Here is a 16,718-nt window from a genome sequence, read left to right as displayed (position 1 = left end):
AATTAAACCCTGCCGAAATCAAACCATGATAGTTTAGGTATGCTATGGACTATCAGACAAAAATAGTGCACACCTTTTCAGTCATACTTTTTTTCCGTTGTAATATTGTAATATCTAAAATTATGTATAGTTTAATGTATAATTTTAGATATTTTATAGATAAACGAATATGTTTTTCTATTGTCTATTATGACTTAGGCATTTCGAATGTATCAATATTAAATACAATTTAGTTTGACGTAAACGTCATAAAACGTATTTTTTTTGTTTAAATACCAGTTGTTCCAAATTTGAATGAGACATTAGAATAAAGTTGTGATTATATTAAGCTGCACGACGCATAATGTCACGCTGTCACGGCAACAAATTTAGTCTATGGTTTCGTCATTTTGCAGAATATTTTGAACGATCACCATCTCGGTAAATTCAATGATGGAGAGTTCTAACTCTAATGTATTAGTATTTTGAATTATTATTCATTAGTCATGCTAATTTCAACAGTTTCTACGTGTACGTGCGTTAAAATCACTTGCGATATTATATCCAAACATTATAATATTTTGAATAGAACCCAACCTGCAGACCATAGATAAGACACAACATTTTTATAGAAAATACATAGTGCCAACCGCTAAAAACAAAAAACACGCGATTCTGACATGAATCTAAAATGTCTAGGTATGTAGAAAATGATAAAAAAAATGTTCATTGAGTCATGCAGGTGCCGATGCAGTGCAGTACAATGTGAGGTGACTTCGTTGTTGTTCTGGTGATTTTGGCAGATTTTGCTACCTCACAATGTTCGTTTAAAGGTTCAAATATGCTACAGGATGGGAGCATCAGTCTCATAACATTTTTAATACCAAGAAAAACGACATTACACACTTTTTTCCCCGTAGCGGCAGCTTACTGTGACATCACGTGATAAAACACGAAGTGCATTATAATAATATATTTGACACTTAAAACAATTCTACGAGCACACTGACATCTGCACCGACAACGTTTTTACTATAAGTATATTATAATTATACCATTTTTTATTAATATAATATACGAGGTTAATAATATGCACTTTATTTCATCATTTAATAAAATTATAATGTAATCCTCACCTCGCACTACCAACTGTGAAGAATAATTGGCTTTCGCAGCGCTATTGCTTGCAACGCAAGTGTATGTCCCGCTGTGCATTGAGCTGTGACTTACTGTGACGTCACGTGATAGTACGCGACATGCATCTCAATGTAATCACAACTTAATAGTTTGTAATTATTAAATCACAGTTGTAATTAATAATAATAAAAAAAATCACGTCTTGACCTATTTCAGATCTAACACCCCAATATGTATATTTCAAAAATGATTAAAAAATTAAAGTTATTAGATATTCTAATGCATTATCCTCAATTTCTAATCTAACTAAGTAACATTTTATGTAGCAGAAAGATCTCTTAGTAATTTTAGTTAGTGCTATAATAATTGCATCATTAATCAAATATAAGCACAGTACATAAAACACATTCTTAAAATCACAAATAAAACATATAAAAATGTAATTTTAGTTACAAAAAGTGTAATTATTGATTGATCTGGCGAAAAACCAACACTAATATAAAACATGCAACGTGCTTTGTGTGATCGTTTTAAAATATGCTTAGGATAGCCTTCATACAACAACAGTGTATCAACTATTATACGTATCTGTTCTGGCAGAACACACTAACTGGAGAATACTAGTTTTGAGTAATTTGACTTTGAAGTTGTTAAAATGTTTGAAATGGTATATCATGTGAGTTTATTAAGTAATCGTAAAAAGGATTACTTTAAAATAAAGACTGTTTATTTATTAAGAAGGTTTCCAGACAGTAAAGTTTGAAATAAGGAAAATTTTGGTATAACTAACTCAATATGTCATTTTTTCGAATTAGTGTCTTCTGCCAGAACAGTGACGATAATATAGTAGTAATAAGATATAAACACAAGAATCTGTGCCTCCTGCATGACATTAAAATATCGCCCTGTATTCTGTTGTTGACAAAATTAAAGTAAGTACATTGAAACTGTGTGTACAAAAAGACAAAAATATTTTATTGTATCGAATGGCTTTTTCTCAGTTTCTATTATTTTTTCAAATCATTAAAGTTGTATAACATGACTTTCAAAGGATATTATAAAAAAAATGTGTTGATTAGGGGATTTGAGGGATAAATATGTCAGTGGCGTGCGCTTTGTAGATACCGTGGATGCAGCGCACTCCTTAATTATTCCAAGCTATAATATTATCCACAAAATCAATAAATAATTTTAATGACATACTACATGTCGAGATACATACGAGAGCAAATTTGGTGTTATCTCTTTAATGCTATGCAAATAGTTCCCGTCATAATCTGTCAAATTAGAATAGTTGAAATCACAAAAAGTAGGTTTTTGGTTTTGAAAAGCATACTCAATCTCAAGGACATCACACACAATTGAAATAATATATATATATATATTTCTGATTTTCATGAAACCATTTAATAGAAATAACATTTATTTTCCACGCGTCCACAATCACTGCGTACCTTTCAATTAATTTTTAATTACCTCATTTAAATAACATGCTAATTGCATCTAATGGCCGTTTAACGGGGACACGGCAGCCGTGTCGTCCGCGTTGAACGAGTTTTAAGTTGTATGCCATTTTGACTGGATAGTGTCATGTTTGTATAGAATATAGATAAATTCGAGCGCTAAAAGCCAGTATACTCAGGATAAGTTACTAAGATGTAGCAAAGCATTGCCATAAGTGTGTGGAAATCAAAGATATGTAAAATGTAGAAACAGATTAAAATGTAGAAGCTCTGCTTCACTTACCTGTAGACATTGTGTGTAAACTGGTTGTATGAAGAAAACATTAAGACAGCGCCCACACAGACGGACAGTGAGAAAAAAGCTTGAGTAACAGCTGCGTACCATACCTACAAGAAAATCCCAAGTAAATCACACTGGCAGCGGCTTGATAATGAAGCAAACACTTTTCACACTGCAGCCATCGAAGCAATATAATAAGCCAATATATCTGCCCTGTAGGTATTGTCGTACTATAAGTCTCAAATCTCAGAGGAACCGAACCCTTAGATGAAAATATATCACATACTGAGGAATCCTTAAATTTTTAACGATATCGTAAAATTTATCACAGAATTGCAACATTTTAAACGCATATATCCTAAACTACGTGTGCACCTTTTAATTAAAAGCTTATTTAATTAAATTATTGCCCTATTATAATTAATAAACCAATTATTTTACAGCACACTATATTAAACTAATCTATCAAAATGAAATACAATAAATGTATATCTTTCTAAAGGCTTGTTTACACGGGCTTAGTATCTACTAATTATTATAACTCACTTATCGCACTAGCCACTAAGCCTATTAAAACGAAAATAGTAGTACATTAAGAAATACAAAAAAATACGCTTATTTTTGTCACTAAACAAATTGGGCGGTTTAGATGTTGCGACAAGATGCGAATTCGACTGGATTTAAGACTTGTTTACACGGGCTTAGTACTAAACATTAGTACTTGCACTAATACCGAGTGTATATATGTATATACATTTATATATTTCATAATTCCACTCACATTCGCAACGTATCGCAACGTGTAACTAGTGTTAAGTGACAAAAATTAAGAATACAAGCAGAAGTATGCATATTTTGCATTTTCTATTGTGCTACTAATACGCTTTTACTTATCAACTCATTTAAGCTCTACTCAGCGATTGAAGTAGCTTAGTAGCTAGCGCTACTAGCGAGTACTAATTATTAGTACCAAGACCGTGCAAACACGCATCTACCGCTGCAGATAGACGGCATTGCAGTGGGCGTGCGTAGACGTGCATCGACACAGGTTTTTATTTGATCCTAATTACATTCAATTAGAATCGCCAATTGAATTTGTTTTATCCAATTGGAATCAAATAACACCCTGCGTCGACGCAATTAATATAACGCTCGTAGACTCTATGCTGGGATACGTACTGACGATTACATAAATATGATAGGTCTCTATTCACAAGCACTCACATATTACTAATTTAACCTGTTTACACGTGACGGTATTAGTAAGGGTAGCGAGTACTAATAATTAGTACTAAGCTCGTGTAAGCAAGGCATTAGTTTGAAAAGCGATCAACTTATATAATATATATAATATATATATTGAATCAGCGTAATATTATATTATGTAGGTATGTATGTATGTTGTAAATATAAACATTATTAAATTGTTAAATTAAATTAATTTATACAGTGAGATTTCATTGTTTTTAAGAAAATTTTCTATCTGAAGGCTGTTTTTTAGAGGTGTAGAACTTAAAAATTAAATAAAATAGATTTGCACAATTTGCAACCGTTGTTCTAGCGTAAGTCTATACCCGTTACTAGGGATGTCATAAAATTATTGATATTTTTCTTTCGATATGTCACCTATACCAATACAAATTTAAATGTTTTTCATATTATCACTGGCAAAATCTTTTGATATCAATATTTTTTTCCATCTTTTACAATTACTTTAATTACATTTTTCGATTAACAAACCCGATACCTACAAGTATCAATACATTTGTTTTGATGCCGAAACTAATATGTTTACTGTTCCTTCTTAGTGATTTCGCAAATGAATGCTAATTATATAATTTTTAAAATTCATAGATACGTGTTTCGTTTTTTCCGTAGCTCTGAATGAAATGTCATGTATTAAATAATATCCCAAAAAATTATCATTACTTCGAAACACTAATAAGACATTTATTTACTTTAATCCACCAAAGTAATCATTACGGAAGTATTTTACCTACAATGTAAACATGTTATTATCATAATGTATTTATAAATACATAAGGTATTTATTTTTCACAGAAAAGTTTTTAAAAAAAATGTTACTGGGTGATTTCGTGTTGTAGACAGCAGCCATATAGGAAGAGCTCATTAGTCATCGGTTAATTCTGTATTTCCGTTTTGCTGTGTATAACTCTAAAGTTACGCGCCATTATTTTCGAATTAGCAATACAAAAAAAAACACTCACGTTACGACAGTGAAAAAAATCAATATTAAAATATGACAACACACGAAAATCAACAAAAAGTACTTACTCGTCTGGTTTTATATTATCGATATTGTGGGCCTGATCACACTCTCCGAAATTGTGGGAAAACGTTGAGTTTCCTCTGAGCACAATAAATGTATTGGTATTATACTGCCCTTCTAAGGAAGAAGGCAGTAACTGACTCTCACACACTTTCGAGATAAATGACATAATGTGTTTTTTCTCAAACTTTAGTACTGTGAATTAATAAAAAACGGTGGTAATTTTTATTTGTAGGATGTTAAAATATAAACAAAGTAATAATAAATAAGCAGTAACTGCAATGAATAGGTGCAATTACTGCCTTTTTGCTAAAAAAAATGTATTATTTTAGAAGATGTCTATTTTTTCACTAAGGATTTTAACGGTATTTTAGTGATAAAACTGATTTTAAAGTAAACAGAATATATAGCTTTCAAAATTACCTAACGAATGGCATTCATAACTCAATTTCACAATTTTTGCGAGTTACTGCTTTCTTCCGTGGAAGGGCAGTATAGACAACGACACGATATTTGTCTTCGACAACTTTAACTAAGAGGACGCAATACTTCGGATATACTCGCATAGCCCTCCTATGTATTGTTTCATTCGACAATAATTAATAATGTAGTGTTGTTTATACGCGTATCGAAAACACTAGAGATTGCAATTTGGGACAGATCTTTTATTACAGAACTACAAACTTATCTGAACAATGGGATGGGGAAGCCACTGTCGAAAACTGCCCAATCAATACTCGTAACTGGACAAAATCTGACATTTTCAAAATGGCGTCCTATGGTAGTTCGTAGTTCCATTTTTGGCCATTCTTTAGATAAGTTTGTAGGTCTGTACTAGGATTAGTATTTTTGAATTCTGAATTACACAAAATCAAGTGAGATTAAAAAAAACATACTTACAAGATTTTTTACTTTCTTTATCGATAATTTAGTAAAATTTCAATATTCTTATATGCAGAATCTAATCGTTTTCTCTACATTAACTAGATACTTTAGAAGAAAAATAAATTATGTTTTTTTTTCATAAATCATATCGTCGCCCCAAAACTAAAGGGCACTTGTGTAAAAATATTGTTTTGAGAAAAACGCATTTTAAGTGAAAAAAAGTCGTGAGGAGACTATTTTTTAATATTTTGAAATGAAATTCAGAGCACATGACATGTGACTTATTACTCAAAGATTGAAATACATTTTTTTCATATCTTGTGAAGATTCTCGTCACAAGGGTCTTTTTTCTGCAACAAAATCTTGTTTTTTGTACAAAGGCCTTTTTAAAAAATAATTACACATAGTACCTTTTTCTTATATAATTTTTGTAACAACTGCACATAGACTATCAAAGTCGTGTAGATGTTACGTTTTTGTTGTACGTTAATTGAAAATTAGATTACAAATACACAAGTGACCTTTATTTTCTTTTGTAAATTGTAATTTCATGGATTTAGCTCCATAAATTCAATTTTACCTATAATGTAGAGAGAAAAAAAACTACATTCATAAATCAACTATCAAAATGTCACAAGCGCCCTTTTTCTTTTGTTATTATAAATTAATCCTTAAATCAAATTAGAATCGAATCAAAAATCAAATCACATTATTCTAAGCCATTTAATTATACATATTGTGTAGCAGGGGACAGCAGAAACGCATCTCTTTTCCGTTTCCGCAATTCCGCTCGGAGGTGCCATACCCTAACAATGGATACGAAAATCATTCACTTTTGACAATCGTGTGGTCGCCCTAAATTCTAAAACCTTTTATTACCTACCTAATAATTCGCAAATATAAATATTGAAAAAACAGCGACATTGTTGGCTCTGAAATTCAGTGTTTAAAAGGGTAATTTTCCGATGATATTTCTTTAGAAAGTTCAACCATGTGAATACAAACGCACATTAAAAAAACTAAATACAGACCTACAAACTTATCTAAAGAATGGATGAGGAGCCACTGTAGAAAACTACCCAATCAAGACTCGCAACTGGATAGAATCTGACATTCGAATGACGTTTTCGAAATGGCGTCCATATGGAGTTCGTAGTTCCATTTTTGACCGTTCTTTAGATAAGTTTGTAGCTCTGTACATATGAATTTACCAGACACTGAATTCGAACGCGGGCACCAACATTGTCAGCATTTTTTTTTAAATTTTATAATTCTAAATGACTAATATCATTGTTATGTACATATTATTTAAAGATACGTTGTGTAGGTACACAAGTCAGTTAATTATTGTACCTATATAATTTAAAAAAATGTTATTAATATTTCTCTCGAAGGATGTTATTGCTTTATAGAAAAAAATAGTTACCTTGTCTAATATCAGACTAAAATATAAATAATCTGTTAAAACGGCACATACAAGTGGTTAATCCATGGTTTTTTTTTAAATTCATTTTTATTATTTAAATACGATTTAATTCTAGACATTAACCGGTTTTGAAATGCTGCGAAACAACAAAATAATGGTCTTTTTTTCACTTTCAACTTCTAAAAACATCAATATTTAAATTGATTTTGATTTTTTAATTTCAATTTTAGATGACACCAGTGGCTAAAGGTGGAGGTAAACTTTTAAGAACCAACATAAATAGTGCTCACTAAACTATGCCAGTCAAGCGTATTTCTTTTTATTGAATTAAGGTTACAATATGTATAAGTAAAAAGTTTATTAGATTTTAAAATTCAATTGAACCCTGCCTATTCCAAGCCATAGTAGATAATAGTCAAAAAATATTCATATATCTATAAAATATCGAAACCTATGTCATTAAATCATGCATAATTTTGGATAATTTATAGATATAAAAATATTAATTGGTTTAGGCGAGGCTTAAGAAACTAACCAATATCATCTGTAATATGAATTCTTATTGTAAATATATCTGTAATATGGTGTGCATTATTTTTGTCGGATAGGTCATAGCATAGATAGGGTCTAGTTGAATTTCAAAAAGTAACCAGAACAATCTGCAAATTGTATTCTTAGTTCAATGAAAACAAATATGTATGACTGACGAAGTTTAATGTTCACTATTTATGTCGAATCTTAACAGCCTACCTCCACCCTTCGCCACTGCACTATATAGGTAAATCTATAGTGAACTGTAGGAAAACCGATCGAAAATTAAGATGTGTACCTATTTACAATACGGAATCTTCGATTTTATTAATATCTCAATCATAGTGCTAGAGAACCGTTTCTGAATTCGTGGATGCAGGGACAATAAGTTGTATAGTCTGGCAAAAATCACAATATGTAGTTTATTAAACGTGTATATGATATATATCAATAGGGATTGCAATGCCGGTATTCAATTATTTATCGATACCGAAATACCGGTTTCAAAAATCCAAAATACCGGTATTTCCGGTATTAAGAAAGCATATGTTAATGAATTTAATATTATTTTTCATTACTTACTACTATACTGTATATTATTAAGTTTTATGTTGCCAGAACGCAAATATATTAACCAAAACCAACAAAAGTTAAATAATATTAAAACGAAATCCCTCTTATATCTACACATTATACTATAAAATTGTCGCGATCAATTAATATAATATTAAAAAAAAAAAAATATTCGTTGCAAAAATCTCCAATTATTCTAAGTATAACTACTATTGATCTAAAGTTGATAGTACCTATATATCCAACAAACGTTGAATTTCAGAGAGATTTTTCCGTACCTACCCGGACTTACAGTATTTATAAAAATTAGCAGTTCTAAATTATTATGATCTATATATACTAACAAAGGTAAACATAATAAATGTAGGTAGGTACTTTAGGTTGCTATAAAATAGTGTTTTTATTTGACGAATACCGGTATGCAATAAGAAATACCGAAATACCGGTATTGATATATTCATTCGGTATAATAATCCCTACTAAGAACCATTCGTTATGACGTATGTATAATCACTGTGTATTTAAATATTTTTAACTACATCTTCTTTTTTCAAAATTATATTTTACAAAACCCAGCAAGCCTCACGGACAATTTATTTTAAAAGCGCTGGTTATTATCCTTTCGTCGTCGAGTAAATGGATGAATCATGAATTAAGTTTGATACACATTCTCTATGAATCACGTGAAAGCATCTTCAGCAAAACTCCATTTATCCAACTTCTAATGTGCAAGGGTGATAAAATGATTAATTTAATATTAGTAACACATAAAGCTTGTTTATCTCCCAGCCAATAAATCATGTCTACATTAAATATACATACCAATTATTTAAAAGAAACATAATTCAGCATTATTCGTCTAGAAAGCGGAAGATCTAAAATGCACAAACCAAACAGTAAACAAATCAAACGTAGACCTGCCTCAGCTCCAACTGACCTGTAAATTTGCCCATTAAAATCGTTGTAGGTGGCGAAAATGAGAATGGGCCCTAGGCAGACACCCAACGAGAAGAAGACCTGTGTCACCGCTGCATACCACACCTGCGATTTGTTAGGCAAGTGTTATTTTTGCATTGTATTCCTTAACAATTTGGTTTAGTCATTTACTCAGTTTTTGTTCATTTGGAAATTAAAATTACAGCGAGCTAATTTTACATCATAATATAAATAATTATATAATTGAGCACCATCATGCAAACCAGTTGATAAATGTAAATCAGCACCTATGCGAACTGTTCAATTGTACAATTCTAAACTATCCTAAACGCCAATTTTTCGAAATGCGTTTTTTTACATCAATCAATTCTCTATGAAATTTCCAACATTTCTGTATAAACCTAAATGCGTAGGATTATATTGAATTTAAGAAAAAAATTATTTTCACGCCACTTCTTAAATATCCTAAGTGACATTATTTGCCAATGTATTGAATTTTTCACAACTTCGAAATTGGAAAAAAAATCCCCAAAATTAATTGTAATATCTATGAAACACAAAAAAAAATTTTTTATATTTCGATATTATAAAATCGAATTAAGTTCAGGTTCGTAATTTCTAAATTTCGCTTTAATGCACATTTTATGGTTTGGCGTTTAGGATACTTTAGAATTGAATAGACGAATACAGTGTGCGAAAAGAAAATGAAGACACATCTAAAAATTAATGAATTATATTATTAAAATCAACGGGTTAAATTATTGCCGTGCAATTTATTAACCTTTCTTTACAAGAACTAGTGTCTTATTCTGCCTATCCTAATTAAATTTATGTTAGACTTATCTCCCTTTTCCTTCCACACACAAAATAATCCTTATCACCTAAGGGTCGGTGTATTGAGGAAACATGTGATTAAAACCAATACATAATTTGCAACGAGTTTAAGTGGACAAGGTTTTATAGATCCTATTTAACTCTTTTTATGTTTTTTCTTTGTATAATATACTTGTATATCGTGGTGTTGCTGACAAAGGTTGGTAAGTCGATAATTTAAGTATTTAGAGTTAACAACGAATTATGTGTATATTATATTAATATGTATGTTAGAAAAAAAATCATTCGATATATAATATTGAATATAAAGCACAGACAAATTGACATTACGCCTGATTTTAGAGGTCATGTCTAACTTCAAACAATTGCAATTACTCCAGAACATGATTTCGAGACTTACCAACTTTTGGGTGTAATCCCACGATATATTTATTTATTACACTACTTTCTTTGGGAATGGGACGACTGGCCTCTGTACAATTGGACGCCGCACTGTCGTAGACACGTGTAGACGAGGTATTTTAATCAGTTTCTATCTACTACTTAGTATTTCGAATTCATTTTACTCCTAACATAATGTATTCTTTATCGCGGACTGAGAATTACCATGCCTAAGGCTTTATATAACATAAAAAACTCTTTTTTCGTTGGAACTTAAACATATGCACGATTAAATCATTGTTTACGTCTGCATATTTAAATTCTTACCAACTATTAAATCATAATAAAATCATTGAAGTATAAATAATAATATTGAATATTTTTTTTAAAAGTACTTATAAGTACCTAACGTCTATTTATTTTCGAATTCCGTGGCGTCCAGTTGTCCGGTGCCAAATCGTCCTAGACCCCTTTCTTTAAATGTTTATAATACTTATGTGTTATTTATTTGCTTTATTTTGTTTTTCTTTATAACATAGAATATTTTAAATAATGTATGAAAACATGCATTCACAAATTAATATCCTATATTAGAAACTTATTATAAAAATATGTGTTATAATTTTTAATATTATTATGAACAGAAGTAACGCTTTCCAATAGACAGTCAATAGTGAGCTGATTAAACCGGATATGCTCTTATGTCAAAAATATTTTAGAACATAATATAGTTTTAAGACTATGGATTATTTATTTTTTAATGAATGAAATATGAAGAATAGTATAATCAATGAAAATGCATTTTTTAACCTTAGAATAAATTTCAACCGTAATAGTAAATCCATAAAGTGTGAATGAAATCTTTATAAATACTAGGTAAGTACCACAACAAAAAATAGTTAGTCTCGACTTTTGAGCTTTGAAAATCGATGTCTCCGCCGAATCATAGAGGTACATTGATACGACCGCGTTGCAAACACTCAAGTTCGTGAGCAAACATGGCAGCACTCGGTGATTAAGGTAATCACGAAGAGACGCTTGACGTGTTCACGTATACACGGCACTCCGTACCCTTGTGGCATAACCTCAAAGGCGATGTAGGTCTCACATCATGATTTGAGGCGTGAGACGTGACGATGGATCGAGGAATGTGGTGCGAACGTGTGCTTCCCAATACTGGGAGGAGCCGTTCGCTACTTGCTCAACCTATTAGATCCAAGCCTATTATCGGTTCAAACACAACATGTGAACTTTTGTTGCCAGACCCCGGATTCGAACCCGGGACCCATTATAAGCCAAGAAGTTACCCGCTCGGCTATCGTGGGCGTTAAACATAATTAGTGAATTTATAATAATATAATCGTATCATTTAACCCAGGGGTAGTCAACCTGGTCCCCACCGCCCACTAGTGGGCATTCCAGCTTTCATGGTGGGCGGTAGGGGTTTTAAAAACATTTTCATTATGTTTTCATCAGATATCCAGTGTTTAGTTTTACAGCATCAGCCTCAGCGATCTCATTAATAATTTAATTAATTAAATGTAATTTCATCAGACTTCATGCTTATATGTATGCAACGTATATATAAAAAGATAGATTTAACTGCAGTAAGTTATTTCTATAAAGATTTATTCTGCCAAACTTAGTGAAAGTCTGACATAAAGTATTTGTTAAGTTATTATTATTACATGCTTTAACTTTCTGTAAATCTGCTTTATAAATTTCATAAAGTAAAGTTAATTCCCTACTTTATAAATCACCAACACTGTGGAACCGGTGGGCGGTTAGAAAATTTTACTACTAACAGGGATACAAAAGTAGGCGGAAGCTATAAAAAGGTTGACTACCCCTGATTTAACCTATTTCATTTTTATAATGATGTCTGGTAGAAGAAGAAGGTTTTTCTTCAACATCTTTGGTAAGTATAAATAATAAAATTATATATTATATAAGTAGTAGGTACCCACTTTGTTTTGGCGTATCATTAAAAGTAATCGTGCAAATCTATAAATAAAATTCTGTTTCATTTTTTAAATAGTGCAACCTTCAACTTCTTACTGCATTGCATTTTTTCATCTTAATATTACTCGTCATAACTTTTGTTTTGTACTTCTGGTGTTCTAAGTCAGTAGTGACAAACCATTGAGACACGTATCATACTGAGATTATACAAGTGTACTTGCAACAACAACTCTATTACTGGAGTTTTAACATTTAATGATGGATTATCGCACAAGCTAAATCTCACAAGGGCGGCATCCATATTACGTGTCCGGAAAATTGTACGTATGCAGTTCGCCGTATCACAGTTCACCGTGAAATGTTGTATAGGAAATATATGGCCGTATATTAAAGACCGTCCAACCTGTTTGGGTCGTATAGTACTGGCATAAAATTCATATCTTAATAAAACACGGTTCTGGTCGGTTTACACTTTACAGGAACCCAGCAGGAAACAACTTTGTAAATAGTCGATATTTTATACAGGATAATTTGTTATGTTAGGTTAGGTTTTCATTCTTGAATTCATGAATTTTGCCAAAATCAGCTATGAAAATTGAATTAATGTTCATATTGAATCTACTAAAATTGGAGACCTTGTAGTATACGGTCATCTATTTCCGATAAGAAAGCTCACAACGAACTGTGCCACGGTGAAATGTTTTACGTACAATTTAAATGTACCTAACCTCCAAATTATGCTTCATAAAATATGAATCAATAATACATGAATTAGTCACGTGCATGCCTAATTCAACGTTTAAAAAATAATGAAATAACATTAGCTTACAAAATATATAAATATGCGAAGTTTATACTTCAATAGTTTTTACCAAAGATCTTTAAAAATGTTAATTTTATTAACTATCTTTTTTTGATTCAACCAATAATTCACAAGATTTAAGAATCTAACATTTTTTATTGGATAAACATAATTTGAAAACACTGAGAAATATATAACCAATACGACACCCAGCAGGATTCGAACCTGCGTCTCTCGGAATTCGCACCCACATGCATTGACCACTATGCTATAGGAATCTTATCTAATTGCAATCATTTTAACTAATGGTTCTTACAATACTCTCTGAATACTCAATAACTCGATTTATAAAGCGCTTGAAGTGTTTTCAAATTGATCAAATTTCAATTCTATTTTTTGCGACACACACAAATCAGTTCTAGCGACCCGGGTTGTATCTAACTTCCGGCATTTTCATGTTCTGCCTATGGTAAATATACAACTGAGAATGATTATATGTATTATGTTCTTACTTATAGGTAATTTAAAATATTGTTATTATGAAATCATTCCCAAGTATAGTATTTTCACAGCCAATGAAAATTTTATCGCTAAAAGCGATTGCTATGGAATAAAACAAACTAGAATAAAATTTGATCGGTTTAATTGGTTATAAATGAGTTTCAAAATCAGTCAGGGCCTTAGGAATTCGTGAATCTTAAATAGCTACTGGTTATCATGAGTGTATCCAGTATAGCTGAAAAATTAATTTATCCCTAATTAAAAGTTACATAATAATGAATAAGTCTGTACTAAATAAATCTTCATCTGTGAGTGCTTTCTCTTGGTGAGCTTGACTATCATTAAACTTTTTATTGAAATGTTAGTTGTGACTTTATTGCACGATAACCATAAGTTCGGTATCGCTGTATGTTAGAGCTAATGTCTCTCCATTCGTTGCTAATTACAAATTTCGGAAGAAATCTTACAAGGACGTGTGTAATAATAACATACAAAATATGTATTTGAAACATAATACCTGAGTCGTAAAAAACTAATTGCTAACTGTTGGAAAGAGTATAAAAAACTTTAAATACTTACAAGCGAGTTGTTTTTGCAGTTACAAAATATAACAAAAGTTTTGCACTAATTAAATAAAAGTTTTAAATTAAATTATTTTTATTACTCCATATTATGACATAAGTGTTTTTGCTAAAGAAATTCCTAATATTGCTAGCACTACGCCAATAAATGAAATCATGTAAAGTAAGTTAATAATTTAAACCGTTGATTTGATTCGATATGTCAAAAAGACCCAAACTCCAACCCCAAAAAATATTAAAAAATACATAACTAAACTAATGTGTACCGCAAAATTAAAATTTTAGATACTTTTATTCGATACAATACTGATACTAAGTATCTATACTTTTTCTTTCGATATGACGGCAATATGAACGCAATCTAAGTCGACTACTTAATCTGCAAACCAGCTAACTGCACTTTTGACCAAAAATAAAAATTTGATGGCATTTTGTTATAAAGCATGTTTTCTATGCTAACATAAAATTTCAAATTCCTAAGCCTATAAATAAATGCGTTATCGTTCTTCACACAAAACAACCAACTGCAGGTGCCAAATTTCCAATATCGTAAATGCAACAATTCCGCTATTTATATAAATTTTCTTTATAATATATAAAAGGAAAGTTAAAATAGTGTTTTAGTTCAAAGTGCAGCTTATTTGTAAAAAGAAATCCAAGTGTACTTTTGAAATTGTTAAATTCCGCTCGATAGTCAAATTATTATGTTTTTTCTCCTTCCTGTCAATTTTTCCAAATGGAGTTAGCCGGTTTGCAGATTAGGTAAGTAATCGAAATGCGGTTTTCTACATCTGGATTAATTTCACGCGAAGAGACGTTTAAAAGTCATGGGAGCAAGCTGATTTTGATTCTCGTAAACATTATTTATTGTCTTAAAAATCTATACCCATCTAACATGACCTTAATTCGAAATACGAATACGAAATAGTCCACCTGGATAATTGAAAAAAAAACATAGTTTCAAAAGCGTGTTCAAAAAATCTATTATCGTCCAATTATTGTGATATATGAGAATATCATTATTATATATATATACATATGAGATTAAACATCAATGTATTGACCACTTTTTTTACTAAAAGTAGTTTCTTTGAATTTTTTTCATTATTCAAGTTTACAGTCAATTGAATAAGTTACAACAACTATCTAATCCTGAATATTACACCAAACAAAAAACAGTAAAAACCCCGTAGTTGTTCATCTTCACTTAAGGAATTATAATATATCATTTAACTCTAAAATCAATAAAAAAATCGGTGTGTGCAGTGACGTCCCTAGACAAAATTCCGCCCCTAGGCAGCGACAAAATGCCGCCCCATTTTTTATATAGTATTTTGTTTCATCCTTTCAGCACTCCAATATCTAAGAAATGTGTTGAATGGATGAGTTAGGTACTAAGAAAATATATACCACTAAATCTTATTTAAAATATCCACGGTTTCAAATAGGTAGGTACATATATTTAAAAATACACCTGACAACTTTCAAACCTCGTGAGTGACTGGCAAAAATATTTGGATATGTAGGTACATACCTATACCTAATTTAAAATATAATTCGCAAATCTGCACGTGTCATTTCGGGTCATCAATGACGTGACGTCCAAGGACAGCGGAAGTAAACTAGACATAGCGAAACTGACATTAAAATTACAGTCCTGTTAAACCTTTTAAGTATGTTAATTAACAACCAACCAGTGAGCTGATTTTTTTAATGGAAAGATATTTCCGTTATTACTAAGTTTATGGACTTAACTATTTCTATATAGGTATACCTAATGATTCTCCTCGATTTGCCGCCCTTCGAGTAACTGCCGCCCCCAAGCGACGCTCAATCTGCCTACCCCCACGGGACGTCACTGGGTGTGTGTACTTATGTACGCGCGTTAGAAGTTATACTTCTTTGGCGGAACAAAACAAAAACAAAACTTATGATAAACTAGATTCTTTGCCTAGCTCTTAATTATCTTGTTAAATTACACACTCAAGTAAACGGATCGCTTATTGGAACGTCGTTGGTTTATTTCTATACACTTTAACTTATATTACTAATTTGTATAATGGTTTCTCGTTGTTTTTATTTTTATAGTACCAACTATCACTCTGACGTTTAATCGTTTGTTTACGTAAGGAATTACAAATGGCCGACAATAATAAA

The 16,718-nt window shown here is 31.0% G+C and overlaps 1 protein-coding gene across 2 annotated transcripts in view; it reads right to left on the bottom strand.

Moving 5' to 3' along the window:
* The window catches only part of LOC147070342 (sodium-dependent nutrient amino acid transporter 1-like), a 93,799-nt gene that overhangs the window by 15,118 nt on the left and 61,963 nt on the right, over positions 1–16,718 (bottom strand). Inside the window, exon 8 of one of the 2 annotated variants that reach the window (XM_085949441.1) lies at positions 9,502–9,605. In XM_085949441.1, the coding sequence (XP_085805567.1) occupies positions 9,502–9,605 (104 nt within the window). Of the gene's footprint in view, positions 1–2,862; positions 2,967–9,501; positions 9,606–16,718 lie in introns of both variants that reach the window. The other variant, XM_085949442.1, reaches the window with a different exon arrangement.

This window comes from Rhyacophila brunnea, unplaced genomic scaffold (genome assembly GCF_057557595.1).
Source record: "Rhyacophila brunnea isolate RB1 unplaced genomic scaffold, BYU_Rbru_1.0 scaffold_22, whole genome shotgun sequence".
In the NCBI taxonomy this organism is placed as follows: domain Eukaryota; kingdom Metazoa; phylum Arthropoda; class Insecta; order Trichoptera; family Rhyacophilidae; genus Rhyacophila; species Rhyacophila brunnea.
The sequence above is the reverse complement of the archived record's forward strand: the minus strand, read 5'-3'. Positions and strand labels throughout refer to the sequence as shown.